Source organism: Lithobates pipiens, unplaced genomic scaffold (genome assembly GCF_037356315.1).
Source record: "Lithobates pipiens isolate NorthernLeopardFrog02 unplaced genomic scaffold, aLitPip1_a1.2 Scaffold_24, whole genome shotgun sequence".
NCBI lineage: Eukaryota > Metazoa > Chordata > Amphibia > Anura > Ranidae > Lithobates > Lithobates pipiens.
Window position 1 is genome coordinate 3,065,976 of NW_027507786.1, and position 18,896 is coordinate 3,084,871.

At 50.4% G+C, this 18,896-nt stretch overlaps 1 protein-coding gene across 1 annotated transcript; it reads right to left on the reverse strand.

Annotated features, from left to right (window-relative positions):
- Positions 1-14,112: 14,112 nt before the first annotated feature.
- On the reverse strand, positions 14,113-14,451 carry LOC143929548 (uncharacterized protein C11orf96 homolog). The gene has a single exon (XM_077453426.1). It carries the CDS (start codon positions 14,449-14,451, stop codon positions 14,113-14,115), a length of 339 nt encoding a protein of 112 aa, XP_077309552.1.
- Between the last annotated feature and the right edge of the window lie 4,445 nt (positions 14,452-18,896).

The following is an 18,896-nucleotide window of genomic DNA, read 5'->3' on the forward strand; positions in this document are numbered from 1 at the left end:
AAATTAGGTAAAAAAAAATTATTTTGTTTCTTTTAAAATTTATTGCACAGTGTTGGCAGAGTACTGTCACTGGGCAGCGCTGTGGGCACTACAGATCCAGCCCACAGCGCTTCTGCCATCTCTCCCCTCGCACTGTACAGATCGGTACAGAGAGGGGAATGAAGAACCGGCATCATGACGTGACGCCGGTTTGTTTACAAGTGAAAGCTCCGTCATTTGATGGAGCGATCACGTGGTAAACGCCCGATATTGGCGGCCATTTACCATAATCTGTGGTCACGGATCTTCCAGGGGGCATGCAGGAGCAAGATTCTGGGAGGACGTCCATGGACGCCCTCCCAGAATAAGCCGACCGCGCTGTAGCCGTCTTTCAGCTATGACCCAGTTGGCATGTGGTTAAAACTTATTTGTTGAACTACATGGACTTGTGTCTTTTTTCCATTTATGTAAACCCCCCCCCCCCCGACTGACAATGCTGCTGTGTGCTGTGCCCCCTGTGCACCTTCATCCAGAGTGGGGTCACTCTAATACAGGAGATGTGCCATAGGTGTGAATCAGGCCTAAGACCTAAAGCTAAAACCTTTCTTTTTAGTTTTGAATATTTTTGGATAGGGTTTTCCTCTTCTTGTGCACAAGTTTGCAGGGGTCTCCAAACTTTCTAAAATCGGGGACCAGTTTACTGTGCTCCAGACTGTGTGACTATTGGGAGTAGAAAAGGTCCCAGGAAAAAAAAAAACATGCCCTATCTTTGGTGTCATTAGGAGGAATTGTGCCCCATCGTTGGTGTCAGTGGGAGGACAGTGAAAAGTGTTGTGCCCCATCGTTGGTGTCAGTGGGAGGAGCTGCCCCATGGTTTGTGGGAGGAGCTGTGCCCCATCGTTGGTGCCAGTGAAAGGCGTTGTGCCCCATCGTTGGTGTCGGTGGGAGAAGCTGTGCCCCATCGTTGGTGGAAGGCGTTTTCCCCCATCATTGGTGTCGGTGGGAGGAGCTGTGCTCCATCGTTGGTGTCGGTGGGAGGAGCTGTGCTCCATCGTTGGTGTCGGTGGGAGGAGCTGTGCTCCATCGTTGGTGTCGGTGGGAGGAGTTGTCTCCCATCGTGTAATAGTGCCCTATCTCTGGTGTCATTGGAAGCAGTGTGCCCCATTGTTGGTGTCGGTGTGCGGAGCTGTGCCCCATCGTTGGTGGGCAGAGCTGTGCCCCATTGTTGGTGTCAGTGGGAGGAACTGTGCCCCATTGTTGGTGTCAGTGAGAGGAACTGTGCCCCAAGGGCTGGATAAAAGCAAGCACAGGGCTGAATCTGGCCCACGGGCCGTAGTGTGGAGGCCACTGCACTAGGAGGTAGGTGACTGAGGAAATGCTCCCTTCTGCCTGCAACAGACTGAGAACATCAAACCAGCCTGGACTAAATTTTAAAGATGGCTTTCAAATGGTAAACGGTGGAGCTTCTCTGAGAGATTCTACTGTTGCTGTACATTGTGACGGGCCAGCTATTTTATACATGCAGACTTGAAAAGGTGAGTGACGGGTCCACTTTAATATAAAAGAAAAACACTTCTGACATTGTCCTGTAGGGGGCAGCCATGCAATCGGTCGGCCCATTTTATATAATCATTTAGCTGTATGGTCATTCTTATATCATTGTATTATATCATCAGTTGTATAAGGAGCTGCAGTAATTAAAGTGAATTGCTTCTGAATGCGATAAGATCGCCAAGTCCTCGTGTAATGAGGCCATCGGTAGGGGGTGACCTGTTCTCTGTTAATGAAGACGCACAGACCTGTATACCGGGCATCAGGCGGATTACATTCCCCCTCCCCCACTGATGGCTGTTAGTCACTGCGGTATCTGATCATTGGATTAATCAATGATTCATCAATGACTCAGACTGCTGATTACAGGTGACCTGAACCTCCCACATATGTTGCATATTAATATCTCTGTGCTCTAAGGCATTATGAAAACCGCCAAGGGGCCCGCCGTGTATGTTTTTGCGGCCCACTAAGGTGCATTATGTCGCCCCCCAAAATGAGAAGAGAATTGGACGTCCCATAAAATGATAAAATGCTTAATGTGGCAACCTGCAACATTCTGCACCATGTGTGCGATGCCTTAGTGCCGGGGTTCTCCAGACTACGGCCTGTGAGCCATATCTGTCCTGCTGCAAAATTGTATCCAGCCCTTTTGATTTAAGGGGGGGGGGGGCTCTGATTGGGACCCTGATATATAGAGGATAGTCTGATGGGGGCTCTGATGTAAGAGGGGACTCTAATGGAGCCGTCATGTAAGAAGGGAATCTCATATTAGGAGGATTCTGATGATAAGAGGGGACCCTGATGGGAACTATGTAGGGACTCTGATGGAGGCTCTGATGTAATCAAGGGCTCTTATGGGGTCTTTGATGTGTGTGGGGGGGGGGGGGGGGGCTCTGATGTAAGAGGGACTCTAATGGAAATGGGGATTCTGATGAAAACGGTGGGTTTCTGATGGAAAGGGATACTCTAATGTAAGAGGGGACTCTGATGAGGACCCTGATTTAAGGGGGGACTCTGATATTAGGAGGAATTTGGTGAGGACTCCCATGTAAATGGGGATTCTGATGGTGACTCTTTGATGATGGCTTTGATGAGGATTCTGATGGAAGGGGGTGCTCTGGTGTTTGGATGATTTTGATGAGGACTTTAATGTAAGTGGGGATTCCAGTGGAGACGCTGAATGTAAGAGGACACTATGATAGTACCCTGATGGAAGGGGACTCTGGTGTATGAGAAGACTTTGATGTAAATGGGAAAACTGATGGAAGGGGGGGCTCTAATGGGGATCCTGATATAAGGGGGGTACTCTGATGTAAGTGAGGATTTTGATGAGGACTCTCTTGCAAGTTGGGACTCTGACTGGGACTTTGATGTAAGTGGGGACTCTAAAGGAGAATTTGATGCAAGGGGGGGGGGTTGATGGGGAACTGATGGAAGTGGGTACTCTGAGTCAAGAAGTAACTCTGATGGGGAACCTAAAATAAGGGGGGGGGGCTCTGATGGGGACCCTGAGATGAGGAGGGGCTCTGATGGGGACCCTGAGATGAGGGGCTCTGATGGGGGTGGGGCTCTGATGGGGGTGGGGCTCTGATGGGGACCCTGAGATGAGGAGGGGCTCTGATGGGGACCCTGTGATGAGGAGGGGCTCTGATGGGGGGGGGCTCTGATGGGGACCCTGTGATGGGGGGCTCTGATGGGGACCCTGTGATGAGGGGCTCTGATGGGGGGGCTCTTATGGGGACCCTGAGATGAGGGGCTCTGATGGGGGGGGGGCTCTGATGGGGACCCTGTGATGAGGGGCTCTGATGGGGGGGCTCTTATGGGGACCCTGAGATGAGGAGGGGCTCTGATGGGGGGGGGGGCTCTTATGGGGTCCCTGAGATGAGGAGGGGCTCTGATGGGGACCCTGAGATGAGGAGGGGCTCTGATGGGGGGGGGCTCTTATGGGGTCCCTGAGATGAGGAGGGGCTCTGATGGGGACCCTGAGATGAGGAGGGGCTCTGATGGGGGTGGGGCTCTGATGGGGACCCTGAGATGAGGAGGGGCTCTGATGGAGGGGCTCTGATGGGGGGGGGGGGCTCTGATGGGGACCCTGTGATGAGGGGCTCTGATGGGGGGGCTCTTATGGGGACCCTGAGATGAGGGGCTCTGATGGGGACCCTGTGATGAGGGGCTCTGATGGGGGGGCTCTTATGGGGACCCTGAGATGAGGAGGGGCTCTGATGGGGGGGCTCTTATGGGGTCCCTGAGATGAGGAGGGGCTCTGATGGGGACCCTGAGATGAGGAGGGGCTCTGATGGGGGGGGCTCTTATGGGGACCCTGAGATGAGGAGGGGCTCTGATGGGGACCCTGAGATGAGGAGGGGCTCTGATGGGGGTGGGGCTCTGATGGGGACCCTGAGATGAGGAGGGGCTCTGATGGGGACCCTGTGATGAGGAGGGGCTCTGATGGGGGGGGCTCTGATGGGGACCCTGTGATGAGGGGCTCTTATGGGGACCCTGAGATGAGGAGGGGCTCTGATGGGGGGGGCTCTTATGGGGTCCCTGAGATGAGGAGGGGCTCTGATGGGGACCCTGAGATGAGGAGGGGCTCTTATGGGGACCCTGAGATGAGGGGCTCTGATGGGGACCCTGTGATGAGGGGCTCTGATGGGGGGGGGGGGCTCTTATGGGGACCCTGAGATGAGGAGGGGCTCTGATGGTGGGGGGGGCTTTTATGGGGACCCTGAGATGAGGAGGGGCTCTGATGGTGGGGGGGGCTCTTATGGGGACCCTGAGATGAGGAGGGGCTCTGATGGGGGTGGGGCTCTGATGGGGACCCTGAGATGAGGAGGGGCTCTGATGGGGGGTGGGGCTCTGATGGGGACCCTGAGATGAGGAGGGGGGGCTCTGATGGGGACCCTGAGATAAGGAGGGGCTCTGATGGGGACCCTGAGATAAGGATATCTCATTTATCCTTATATTAAATCACGCTAAACACCACAAACTCCAAGTAAAAACACAAGGGGTAACTAATGCGCACAACCACACTGGGACTGGCAGGAAGCTGCCAACATAAATGGTGATCTCACCCAATATCAGTCAATATGCAATAAATAATATGTGGCGCTACCCAACCCAACTATAATAAAATCCTATTAATGAACACTATACTCCACAAATAAATATTCAATGCAAACTTCAAAAATAAGCTCCATATAAATAAAACTTCAAGTGCACACAGGTATTGTGATGAACTTCAATGAATGCAACATTAACAATATCCTAACTTCTAGTGCATATTCCTTTTAAAGTGCAAAAAAATGTAAAGAATGGAAAGAAGTGCAATGGACGCAAAAAGTGCAATACTGTATAGGGAATAAACCATAATATATTAAAGTGGTTCTGCACCTAAAAAAAAAAAAAAAAAAAAAAAAAAAAAAAAATATTAAAAACCAGCAGCTACTAATATTGCAGCTGCTGACTTTTAATAAAATCACACTTACCTGTCCCAGGGTCCAGCGATGTCGGCGGCAGATGACGAGCGATCGCTCGTCTCGCTGCTGCCACTGCCGCCATCCTCGGTCAGGGAATCGGGAAGTGAAGCATGACGGCTTCACTGCCCGCTTCCCTACTGCGCATGCGCGTCTCTTCAGATCCCCCGCTGTGTCCTGGGAACTGTGTGTTTTCCAGAACATAGGGGGGGGGGCGGGGCGTATCTGCGGGGGTCTGCCCGGAAGTGGGTGCAGATACCTGGATTATCAAGGTAACTGCACCCCCCCCCCCCCCCTGAAAGGTGCCGATTGTGGCACCGGAGGGGGGGAGGGATCAGATTATCAGAACTTCCCCTTTAGGGTGAAGAACCGCTTTGTGCAGGCTTATAATAAATAAGTGATCTCTACATATATGATCAAATAATCCTTGCAATAGTTCATATGTGAAATAAAGTGCAACAACCAAAGTGCAGCAAATGATCGTTGTGTGTGCAGATCAACAGGAAATGTCTGATCCGTCCAATCTGTGGTGCGCCACCTGTTTCCCGCAGCCTCTCGCAGGCCTAATAGAGCTCTAGATCGGCAACCGGTCCCCTCAAAAGATCGGTCTTCAAGGAGTTATAACGTTCAGCAGGGTCCAGTCCAGCCCTCCAATCTTCGGACTCAACGTTATTATCCCAAACAAAGGGATGGGGGCTCCAATGTGTAGTAATTCAAATAATATTTATTCCAGCACATACATAGAATTACATTTAAAAATGGTGAAGTACTTCTGGCCTCAGCCGCGTTCGGAAGTGACGACACATGGCTCCTCCCTGACGTGTTGCGTCACTACTCACGTGACTATGGCTTCACTCCAAAGAGCAGCATTAGAGAGTAATGCATTAATGGAAGTAACTGAAATAAAAAAATTATTTATATATATATATATATATATATATTTTTTTTTTTTTTTAATTTCAGTTACTTCCATTAATGCATTACTCTCTAATGAATTGATTGTGCGAGCGTCGGCATTTGTGTGTTGTTTTTTTTTTTTTTCATGATTATCATGGTCTGTTTGCAGAGGAGAGGGCATAGCTAGGCAGGATCAGCCGGGTATTTCAGGTGATATGGGGGTCCAAATGACACGGGACCCTTTTTTTTTTTTTTTTTTTTTTTTTTGGGTTAACAAACGGTTTAATAAACGCTGGATGTCATGCTGATCCATTGGCTTCAATACTCGTAAGCCTCGTACACACGATCGGATTTTCCGCAGGCAAAACGTCAGACTTTTGCCTGAAGGCCGTGTGCCAGGATCTTGTCTTGCATACTAACGGCACACAATTGTCAACCAACAAACACGAACGTAGTGACTTACTACGTGGCTTTTTAACTCTTTAGCGCCACCCTTTGGGCTCCTTCTGCTAATGTCGTGTTTGGTGAGCATTGATTCTGAGCATGCGTGTTTTGTACTTTTGGACTTTTGTCTGATGGACTTGTGTACACACGCTCGGAAAATCTGACAACAGAACGTTGTCCGCTGAAAATGTATAAGCCTGCCATCCAACATTTGTCCGCGGAAAATCCGACAACAATTGTCTGATGGAGCGTACAAACGGTCGGATTTTAGGCCAATTAGCCTGTCATAACACAATTCCCGTCTGAAAATCAGATTGCGGCTTTAGTCACTGACCCAGAAAATGAATGCAGATGGGAGTTCTGGCTTCAGTTGTAGGCGGAGTCTGGGCCCACGTATGTGTGCAGGAACATGCGTGTTCGCTCCACTTCAGCCAGATGTGTTGCTGCCTTTTGGTGCCGTTCCTGTGCATTGCATTGCAGGTTTTGTGACACAGTCTATCTCGGAAGGGTTGGTGCATTGGGAACTCATTCATTCCAATGGGCTGCCTTAACACAACACATGTGAACACGATTGGCTGTTCTGATAGTAAGCCAGATCACATGATCAGATTTATATGAACTTGTAGCTCAGTGATGTGATTTCTGATGGACTGTTTTGCACGATGGCACTTCACCCATCACCATATCTATATACAAGGCCAAGTGATCGGACACAATGAAGTGCAGCCAAGAACTGTCCAAGGTGCTGAATCTCTGTGTAGAGTAGTGGTGGTCAACTTTTTTGATAAAGGAGATAGAGAAGATTGGGGACATGCTGTGTGCTGCAGGAGATGGTCAGAGACTGGGCACATGCTGCGTGCTGCAGGAGATGGTCAGAGACTGGGGATGTGCTGCAGGAGATGGTCAGAGACTGGGGACGTGCTGCAGGAGATGGTCAGATTGGGACATGCTGCAGGAGATGGTCAGAGACTGGGGACGTGCTGCGTGCTGCAGGAGATGGTCAGAGACTGGGGACGTGCTGCGTGCTGCAGGAGATGGTCAGAGACTGGGGACATGCTGCGTGCTGGAGGAGATGGTTAGAGACTGGGGACGTGCTGCAGGAGATGGTCTGAGACTGGGACATACTGCGTGCTGCAGGAGATGGTCAAAGACTGGGGACGTGCTGCAGGAGATGGTCAGACTGGGACATGCTGCAGGAGATGGTCAGAGACTTGGGACATGCTGCGTGCTGCTTCAGATGGTGATAGACTGGGGACATGCTGCGTGCTGCTTCAGATGGTCAGAGACTGGGGACATGCTGCGGGAGATGGTCAGAGACTGGGGACGTGCTGCGGGAGATGGCCAGAGACTGGGGACGTGCTGCGGGAGATGGCCAGAGACTGGGGACGTGCTGCGGGAGATGGCCAGAGACTGGGGACGTGCTGCGGGAGATGGTCAGAGACTGGGGACGTGCTGCGGGAGATGGTCAGAGACTGGGGACGTGCTGCGGGAGATGGTCAGAGACTGGGGACGTGCTGCGGGAGATGGCCAGAGACTGGGGACGTGCTGCGGGAGATGGTCAGAGACTGGGGACGTGCTGCGGGAGATGGTCAGAGACTGGGGACGTGCTGCGGGAGATGGTCAGAGACTGGGGACGTGCTGCGGGAGATGGTCAGAGACTGGGGACGTGCTGCGGGAGATGGTCAGAGACTGGGGACGTGCTGCGGGAGATGGTCAGAGACTGGGGACGTGCTGCGGGAGATGGTCAGAGACTGGGGACGTGCTGCGGGAGATGGTCAGAGACTGGGGACGTGCTGCGGGAGATGGTCAGAGACTGGGGACGTGCTGCGGGAGATGGTCAGAGACTGGGGACGTGCTGCGTGCTGCTTCAGATGGTGAGAGACTGGGGACGTGCTGCGTGCTGCTTCAGATGGTGAGAGACTGGGGACGTGCTGCGTGCTGCTTCAGATGGTCAGAGACTGGGGACATGCTGCGGGAGATGGTCAGAGACTGGGGACGTGCTGCGGGAGATGGCCAGAGACTGGGGACGTGCTGCAGGGGATGGCCAGAGACTGGGGACGTGCTGCGGGAGATGGCCAGAGACTGGGGACGTGCTGCGGGAGATGGCCAGAGACTGGGGACGTGCTGCGGGAGATGGCCAGAGACTGGGGACGTGCTGCGGGAGATGGCCAGAGACTGGGGACGTGCTGCGGGAGATGGTCAGAGACTGGGGACGTGCTGCGGGAGATGGTCAGAGACTGGGGACGTGCTGCGGGAGATGGTCAGAGACTGGGGACGTGCTGCGGGAGATGGTCAGAGACTGGGGACGTGCTGCGGGAGATGGTCAGAGACTGGGGACGTGCTGCGGGAGATGGTCAGAGACTGGGGACGTGCTGCGGGAGATGGTCAGAGACTGGGGACGTGCTGCGGGAGATGGTCAGAGACTGGGGACGTGCTGCGGGAGATGGTCAGAGACTGGGGACGTGCTGCGGGAGATGGTCAGAGACTGGGGACGTGCTGCGGGAGATGGTCAGAGACTGGGGACGTGCTGCGGGAGATGGTCAGAGACTGGGGACGTGCTGCGGGAGATGGTCAGAGACTGGGGACGTGCTGCGGGAGATGGTCAGAGACTGGGGACGTGCTGCGTGCTGCAGTGCTTCAGGAGGTGGTCATGGACTGGAGACTGCTAGAGATCCCTTAACAAGTCAATGCTTCCATATTTGTGCAGCCCCCTTGAAATGACTTGTGCCAGGCTTGATATTTTTCTCTGCACGATCCATTATACAAGTTCAGGCAATAAAAATCATACAAAGAGAATGGACAGCCCAGAAAAATTATGTTGGTGTGAAAGAAATCAAACCATTTTACTACTTAAAGCTGTCTAAAGAATATTTTTCCTGAGTGAGCACCTATGTATGAAAAAACACTGCCATAGTGCCACAATCACCGTAATGTGTTTATTTCCTATGGTCATCAGCTCCATCTAGTGGCCATATACAGTATTTTCCTAACTGAGGTCTGGCATGTATGTATAAAATATTTTTTATTTTATTTTTTTATTTTAGAAATGATGAAGATCTCGATGATCAGTCTGTAGTTGGACGCTCAGCAATCCGTCAGCAGCTGGCTGAAGCCAACAGCTTTATGTAACCTCATTATATAAACCTGCATGCTCAGCATGGGGGTATTATGGAAGGGCTGAGAGGATTTGTACCTGTGAAAAGCCGCTTGGACTGGAGCCTGTGTCCGCTTTCTCCAGACATCCTCCAGAAGACGGGAGGGACGGCGGGCCCTTCCTGAGCACGGGGGCTATTCCTGAGCACCTGGGCCCTTCCTGAGCACTGGGGCCCTTCCTTAACCTGGGGCTGTTCCTGAGCATGGGGGCCCAAACAGCACCTGGGCCCTTCCTGACCACAGGGGCACAAACAGTACCTGGGGCCCTACCTGAGCACTGGGGCATTCCATAACTTGGGGCCCTTCCTGAGCACTTGGGGGCCCTTCCTGAGCACAGGGGCCCACACAGCACTTGCCGCTCTTCCAGAGCGCCAATGAAAACGTAATGAAAACTGCAGCCCCTCCTGAGTACCGGGGCCCTTCCTGAGTACTAAGTATGGGGGCCCAAACAGCACCTGGGGCCCTTTCTTAACCTGGGGCTCTTCCTGAGTACAGGGGCCCAAACAGCCCTGGGGCCCTTCCTGATCACTGGGGCCCATCCTGGTGGTATGTATCGTGGCCTCAGCCTGGTGAGGGCAGCTTAGGTTTGTATCTGAAGGAAGAATTCCTAATAAAGCCAACAGACTGATATTTATCAGGTGCTGCATGAAATAAAAATAAAATCAATGATTGGCTGCTACAAGTAATTAATTTCCCTAGTTTGTTACATTGTTGTTTTTCCAGGTCCCCCTCCATGTTTTCTTATTGCCGGTGTCTTGTCAACTAGGGTCCTCCATCAGATGCTGTCCTCTGCGTACTGCGCATGCGCAGTACACAGGAGCACAGATTCCGAAAATTGCCGAGGACGAACGGCGCCTGCGCCGTGAGTCCAGGTTCTATCCCCACTATCCAAGTGGACATAGAGTTAGAATAAAAAAGAGCCGAGCGCAGCGAGGCCGAGCCCGAAGCGTGGCGAGCGAAGCTCGCCCGCGGGGGGCCCTCTAAAATTCTAAACCCTATGTCCGCTTGGATAGTGGGGCTACCTCCTCCACTCACGGCGCAGGCGCCGTTCAGCTTCGGAGATTTTCCGAAGCTTCGTCTGCTCCGTACTGCGCATGCGCAGTACGGAGCGGACACATATGGATGGCCGGACTCTATTAGGCAGAACACCGGTACCCATATCATTGCCCATATCAGTACCCATATCAGTGCTTATATGCCACACATTCTGGTAGGGCTCTTTCACATGGGAAACTAGAGGGCGGAAAAAACAGGTGGTTGAGCTGTGGTTTTATTGCCCATCCCGACCACCCAGCTTAATTCTACCAGACGGGGCTGTACACATGCAGCAGCCATGACGCTTTACTTTGCAGCCACAATGATTTTTACCTAGGCTTGCTGTTTGATATTCAAGAGGTGGTAGGATCGGCTCCTCAATGCCGTCCAGCCGCTGTTATACCGCCCTCTGAAAAGTGATCCCTGTGGATCACTTTTCAGAGGGCGGTAGACACTGCCACCTGTGTAAAAGGCCCATACTGTTTCATTTTAAGGCATGGTAGAAAAAAAGAGACTTCAGCTGGGGGGGGGTTTAGTTATGTTCTCCCCACTCCTCCTCTTTGGACATCCCACACATGCTCAGGTATCTGTCAGGTTTTTGGCAGGGGGAGGGGGGGGTATACACACTGCTGGTTACCGGACCACCCGTGTACGTGAATAACCCCCCCCCCCCCCCAACTGCGCAGATGCGTGTGCATATGCGGAATCGCATGGTGTGCATGCGCCCCTTTTCATAACACTGCCCCCTGCTGGGATATGCAATGTGCAGCGGGGCCCGATGTCATTCTTGCATAGGTGAGGAAGTGCGGCACCCAAGGAAGGTAATAAACACTCGATTGTGGGAAGAGGAGGAATTCAAGAGATTTCTGTGGCGGGATGTCCTTTTTAAAGGGTTGGTGACCCATCCCCCCCCCCCCCCCCCCCAACAGCCAACTTCTCTGATTTGCTTCATTTTGGTCTGATAAATATACCTTTGAAATCGTATTTCTGTGCAGTAAGTGTAAAAAAAAAAATCCTGTTGATCCTGCCAGTAATCCAGTGATGTCCTGCATCCTGTAGTAGCAAGCTGTGCTGTCAGCTATGCTCAGTTCTCCCCTGATAACTACAGAAGGAGGGGAGGTGTTCTGTAGTCCCAGTACAGTTCCTGTCCTAAGGTGACAACGCTGCTCCTTCATAAATAGTGAGTGAGCGTTGTCACCTTTTAGGACAGGAACTGTACTGGGACTACAGAACAACCCCTCTACTTCTCCATGTCATAGGGGGAGGCGTTCCTGTAGTCCCAGTACAGTTCCTGTCCTAAAATGACAATGCTCAGGAACTGTACTGGGACTACAGAACGCCTCCCCCTATGACATGGAGAAGAGGGGGTGTTCTGTAGTCCCAGTACAGTTCCCATCCTAAGATGACAATGCTCACTCACTGTATCTATAAAGGAGCAGCGTTATCCCCTTAGGGTAGAAACTTTACTGGGACTACAGAACACCCCCTCTTCTTCTCCATGTCATAGGGGGAGGTGATGTAGTCCCAGTAATGTTCCTGTCCAAAGGTGACAACGTTGCTTCTTCATAGATAGTGATTGAGTGTTGTCACCTTTAGGACAGCAACTGTACTTGGACTACAGAACGCCTCCCCTATGACATGGAGAAGGGGGGTGTTCTGTAGTCCCAGTACAGTTCCTGTCCTAAGGTTGCTCCTTTATAGATACCGTGAGCGTTGTCACCTTAGGACAGGGAGTGTATTGGGACTACAGAACGTTTCCCTCTATGAAATGGAGAGGAAGATGGGGAGGTGTTCTGTAGTTCCAGGACCGTTCCTGTCCTAAGGTGAAAACACTCACTCACTGTATTTTTGAAGACGCAGCGTTGTTGCCTTAGGACAGGGACTGGACTGTGCTGGGGCCTCCAGTATTTTGGCGCTCCCTCCCACACTCTGCCCAGGGCAGTGACCCCGCCTTATACCGGCCTTGGCTGGGACTACAGAACACCTACCCCTATGGTATGGAGAAGTGTGGGGGAGGTGTTCTCTAGTCCCAGTTCAGTTCCTGTCCTAAGGTGACAACGCTGCCCCTTTATAGATACAGTGAGTGAGAGCATTGTCACCTTAGGACAGGAACTGTACCAGGACTATAGACCGTCTCCCCCTATGACATGGAGAAGGAGGGGGGTGCGTGTTCTGTACTCCCGGTACAGTTCCTGTCCTAGGGTGACAACGCTGCTCCTTTTATAGATACAGTGAGTGTTGTCGCCTTAGGACAAGGTGTGTACTGGGACTACAGAACGTTTCCCTCTATGATATGAAGAAGAGGGGAAGGTGTTCTGTAGTCTAGGAACGGGGACTGTGCTGGGACTACAGAACACCTCCCTTTGTGGTATGGAGAAGAGCGGGGGAAGTGTTCTGTAGTCCCAGTTCAGTTCCTGTTCTAAGGTGACCACGCTGCTTCTTCAAAGATACAGTGACTAAGCGTTGCCACCCTAGGACAGGAAGTGTGTTATTGGCAGGATCGACAGGTTTTAATAAAGAAAACCAATGCAACCTCCACATATATAAGGACATCTAAAATGCAACCCTTGACATGTCTGTTCCCAGGTTTAGAAATTCTTTTAATTCTTCTTCAAAGACTTTTTTTTTGGGGGGGGGGGGGGGGGGAGGAGAGACAACTGTTGTCTGTGTCCTCACTGGGGACATTCAGCCTCTGGTATCAGGACAAGACCTGTAAGTGTTATATAACTGCAGCAGAGAAAGATCGGATCTCCTGCCCTTGCAGACTGGGCTGCGCTGTGTGACAGAGCTGTGTACATCTCAGGACTGGATGGACGGTGATATAACTTCAAGGTCCATAATTATGTATTTAATTTTCAGCTATAAACCCTTAAATGTCGGCTCTGCTAACTGTCAGAAACAAACAATTTAGTCCATAATTAGATAAATTCTATTTATTTGTTGAGGAAGGACACAAGAAAATAGAGATATATATATTGCTTTAACAAACCCAACTCACTAAATAGAATATAATATACAATATAACTGTGTACTGTATGTGTGTGTATATTGTGTGTGTATGTATGTAATATATATATATGTGTGTGTGTGTGTGTGTATATATAATATAATAATAATAATATATATATACCACACACACACTATATATGTATGTATGTATGTGTGTGTGTGTGTATATATATATATATATATATATATATATGTGTATGTATGTGTGTGTGTATATATATATATATATGTATAAAAATTTTATTTTTTAAATATAACTATGTATATATAAGATATGGTTACAAATAATATACAGCTGAGAAACTCACACTGCCATAGAGGGATTTGGCTCACAAAGTTCAATAAATACAAAAATAAGGATTTCTTTCTAGAAAACGCCAAACGCCAAGTCCGGATGTGTAAACTTTATCATTATAATCCACCGTGACATTCATCCTGGTGGAAAGTCATGGGTTCCCCAGCATCTCTCCCATAGGGGGGGGAGGGGTGGGGGGGGGGGTCCCCTATCCAGGCTGCTGGTAGGTAGACATTGTTACATTGGAGCGTAGCCTTCCCAGGGTGCCTCTCCTCATGGAGTGGAATCTGAATCGCTAGAGTCCAGGCTAAGTCTATAGCTGTTGAGTCTGTCCTTCTGGAGGTAAGTGTGGTTGGAACTCCTCCTGAGGCTCTCCAGGGACTGTAGAAAAGACTTCCTGGCTTTCTCCTCCTCGGAGGGCGAGACTCCCTCCTCCTCCACCTCCCTGATCTCTTCGAAGGAGAGGAGCTGGGAGCGGAGCCGGCTCTCCCTGCGCCTCCTCAGGGCCCCCTTGGTCGGAGAGGGCAGAGGAAATTCCTCCTCTAGGAAGGCGCTTTGTTGCATGGCCTCCTGGTAGGTGCACAGGTGGTCCTCGGCCTGAGTGACGGACATCTTGGAGAAGAGAGAGGATGAGGATGCTGTGCAATGGGGGGGGGGAGAGCAAGAGGGTATTGCGCAATAACAGGTGCTCTTCAAGGTGTACCAGTGGGTGCAGTGCAATAGTGGATACTGTTCAAGGTGGACCAGAAGGTCTTGTGCAAAAAAGGATGGTGCTCAAGGTGGACTAGAGGTTGTTGGGCAAAAAAAGGATGGAGTTCAAGGTGGACCACGGGGTGGGTTGCGCAATAAAGGATACTGTTCAAGGTGGGCCAGAAGGTCTTGTGCAATAAAGGATGGAGTTCAAGGTGGATTAGAGGCTGTTGCACAATAAAAGATGCTGTTTGAGGTGGACCACAGGGTGTTGCACAATAAAAGATGCTGTTCAAGGTGGACCACAGGGTGTTGCACAATAAAAGATGCTGTTTGAGGTGGACCACGGGGTGTTGCGCAATGATGGATACTGTTCAAGGTGGACCAGAAGGTCTTGTGCAATAAAGGATGGAGTTCAAGGTGGATTAGAGGCTGTTGCACAATAAAAGATGCTGTTTGAGGTGGACCACAGGGTGTTGCACAATAAAAGATGCTGTTCAAGGTGGACCACAGGGTGTTGCACAATAAAAGATGCTGTTTGAGGTGGACCACGGGGTGTTGCGCAATGATGGATACTGTTCAAGGTGGACCAGAAGGTCTTGTGCAATAAAGGATGGAGTTCAAGGTGGACCACAGGGTGTTGCGCAATGATGGATACTGTTGAAGAAGGACCAGAAGGTCTTGTGCAATAAAGGATGGTGTTCAAGGTGGACTAGAGGTTGTTGTGAAAAAAGGATGGAGTTCAAGGTGGACCACGGGGGGGGGGGGGGGGGGGGGGTTGCGCAATAAAGGATGGAGTTCAAGGTGGACCAGAAGGTCTTGTGCAATAAAGGATGGTTTTTATGGTGGACCAGAGGCTGTTGCGCAATAGAGGATGCTCTAGTTTGCAAGAGCAGGTGGCTCTTTGCAAGGGTGCAATCCCACGGTTTAGGAGCAGAGGGTGCTGTGCAGATCGGATGCTTGGCAGTTACGATGGGAATGAGGACGGGATGGTGCAGGGATCTTCCTCGTTCAGTTCTCTGCTTGGCAAGGAGCTCAGGATAGTTTGCAGATCCTGTGCAATGGTCCTGTTAGGAGACCAACGGGCAGATGATGCTGCAGACTGGTGGGCAGAGGATGGCAAGCAGTACCGCAGAGCCCAAGGGGGTCGGTCTCGGCTGTGCAATGCTGCAGTGTCTGTTTCCCCCCCCCTGTTCAGATCTGCTCGGGGTGTCCAATCCTCAGAGGCTCAGCCTGTATATTCTGCACCGGCTCCCAATGTCTCTGCTGCTCCTCCGGCTCCCCTCCATCCTTTTTATATCCCTTCCTCCTCCTACACTCAATCCGCTCCGATGACTCCCAGCTCCATGTAAAGTCTGTTCCGGTGACGTGGGCCGGGTGACACAGACATGAGGGGGGTGTGAGAGGGGATCCTGTACACAGCATTGGGTGGGGGTGCAATATGTCTTCCTTTTTTTGAATAATAAGATAGGAAGAAAATGCTGCTCACCCAAGATCGGCGTGAGTGACAATTGATGGTGGGACAGATGCCGGTAACTCATTGCCACCCGTGATACTTTACCGATACAAGGCTTGCTTGTCACCTGCTATATACTGACTCATTGTATTGATTGGATTAGGAAATAGAAACATAGACAAGTGATGGCAGAATAAAAGACAATAGAATAAAAGGCAGAATAAAAGTCCATTGAGTCTGCCTGTGTATTATAATTTTTTTTTTTTCTTTCTTTTGTTTTTTGTTGTGTTTTTGTTTTTTCGTTAACTTTTTAATGTTTGTTCCAAGCATGTTTGCAGCCATTTACTGTGGACTGTCTTACTACCTCTGACTATACCATGAGGCCGACATATGAGGAGTGTTGGCATAACCCCCAATCAATTTGGCTGGGTTTTAAAGCCGTTTTAATCTGCTTATATTTTGTCCCCCCTGGTCCCTGCCTTCCCTCTCATCAACATGCTTTTAAATAAAACCTTTCCATTTTCATTACATACCCTTTTTTTTTTTTTTTTTTTGACTTGGTGACTTCACCCCTGGGTCTCCATGCTTCTCTATGCAATGCGGGGCAGATCATGGCTGGTGGGAGGGGCCCGGCAGGGGTCTGTACATAGCTTCCTGAAAACATCCCAGCACCCGGACTCAGACTCCTCAGCCCCAATACAAGCAGTGGGCGGGCTCTTGGGAGGAGTTATGCAAACATCAATATCTCTTCATGGTCTGGAGGAGCGGGAGCTCCTAGGCAGGCTGCAGGTTAGTGGACACCTGCATGTCTCTTGGGAGGAGTTATGCATACATCAGTGGCAGCCCGTCCATAGGGAGCGCAGGTGTACAGTGCAGTGGGGTAATGTGAACTCACCTAATTGATCGGTAACTGGCATAGCCGGCTCCTGATCATGTGACCACTGTAACAGTCAATCACAATAATTACATGATCAGCTGATCCATCCCACCCCCTGGTGTTAAAGGGACACCGAAGCGGGCAGTAAAGGGGTTCATCATTGCTGCAGCCTTTCCATGTAAAAATGTGTACTTGGCGGCAGGGCTGGGATAAGAGGTTGGTGAGAGGGGAGTTGGTATAATTTTGGGGTGGGGGGGGGGCACCGCATGATTAATTCCTACCTACAAGCTGACAGGAGTAGTGACGGAAGCTTCATTACTCCTGTCAGCTTAGCACTGGAGGAGAGAGACCGATCTGGTGAGGAGATTGCAGGGAGGAGGGACAGGTTGTGCTCTCTCTCTCTCTCTCTCTCCCCTCCAGCTTCATCTCCGGCAAAAGCTCTCCTGGATTGGGACTGCCAGATCACCACTGTGCAATGTTTATCTTCCCCCATCTCCTTCCAGCAAAGAACATGGGTAGTGGGCAGGTAAGCAAACACCGAACAGTGCGAGGCCCCAGCACTGCAATCTTATAGTCCCACTAAAGTGCTTTAATTTTTCCCCACCTCGTCTTTCAGGACAGCCACCTTTTAGAGAGAGCGCTTCAAGAGGAAGTAAACCCTTACAGAACAGTTTTTAGGAAATCTGATTCCTTTTTTGTGTTTTTTCAGGAGGCATGCAGGACTGTAGAGCCTCTAGGGCAGTGATGGCGAACCTTGGCACCTCAGATGTTCTGGAACTACATTTCCCATGATGCTCTTGCACTCTGCAGTGTAGTTGAGCATCATGGGAAATGTAGTTCCAAAACATCTGGGGTGCCAAGGTTCGCCATCACTGCTCTAGGGATACAATAGCTAGATAGCTGAGGTCAGCCATTGGTCAGGCATATATAACCAAAGGGTTGGAGGTCCCAGAAGGTATCGGAGCCCATTCCACTAGAGCTATGGCGGCATCTCAGGCTGGTGCTACGCCAGAGCAAATTTATAGCGCTGCAATGTAATCCAGCTTTACTACCTTTGTTAAACACTACAGGTTGGACCCATTGTCTGCTAAGGACCAGGCCTTCGGGGCGTGAAGTTCTTCAAGCAGTAGTCCCCACCCTAAGGTAAGTGCTCGCTTATCCTCTCTAAGGCGGCTGTCCTGAAAGACAAGGTTGGGGGGAAAATTAAAGTTACCGATAAGTGTAATGTCTTTACCAGGAGTCTTTCAGGACAGCACCGGTACTCACCCGAATAGGGGTTCATCACGGAGAAGTTGTGATACAGGGTTCTTTTGTCTCCCTAGCTGGCCAGAGGTACTCAGGTGAACTGAAGGCCAGGTCGAGGGGGTCTGACATCTTGTATCAGAGTCTGCGTTTCCTGAGAAGGGAGGAGCCAAGGTCTCTCTAAGGTGGCTGTCCTGAAAGTCCTGGAAAATACGTTACCGGTAAGTGTAACTTACATTTTTCTTTTTTTTTTGTGGGGGATGGGATTTTTGCTGACACATAATGTCCATACTAGATGACCTTGTGCTGGTACTGCTTGGCGGAACAAATGGATAACAGCGGCATGTACTGGAGGTCGGAGAGCTCTGTAACTCGCATGGGTCCTGAAGATCATTCAGGATGCATTCACACCTGAGCAACGCAGGAGCACCATGTTTGTTTGCGCATTTTTCTATTGTGATATTTAGAGCAGCTTATTGACTTGACTTGAATGGGTTGCCCTACACTCCAAAAAATACACCAAAGTGACTCCAGTGTTGTGTTGTGTTTTTTTTTCTGCTTTTCCACTTTGTAGATATGGTCTAAGGGCCCATTCACATTCTGTTGAATAGGCTACTAGCGCACAACAATGGATAAAAAAAAAAAAGTACTTTTGAGAATATAGAAAAAAATAAAATAAAAAGCACCACGATATACGTTATTTGCATTGTACTGCACTGTCGAGTGCGTTTGGGGTGCCATTCCCGATTATATACCACTCTACACATAGAGTAGGTGGGTTGCGTAATGTGT

Bases quoted from the DNA above. Each gene is read 5' to 3' on its own strand.
- LOC143929548 (XM_077453426.1), bottom strand. From the start codon at position 14,451: ATGTCCGTCACTCAGGCCGAGGACCACCTGTGCACCTACCAGGAGGCC.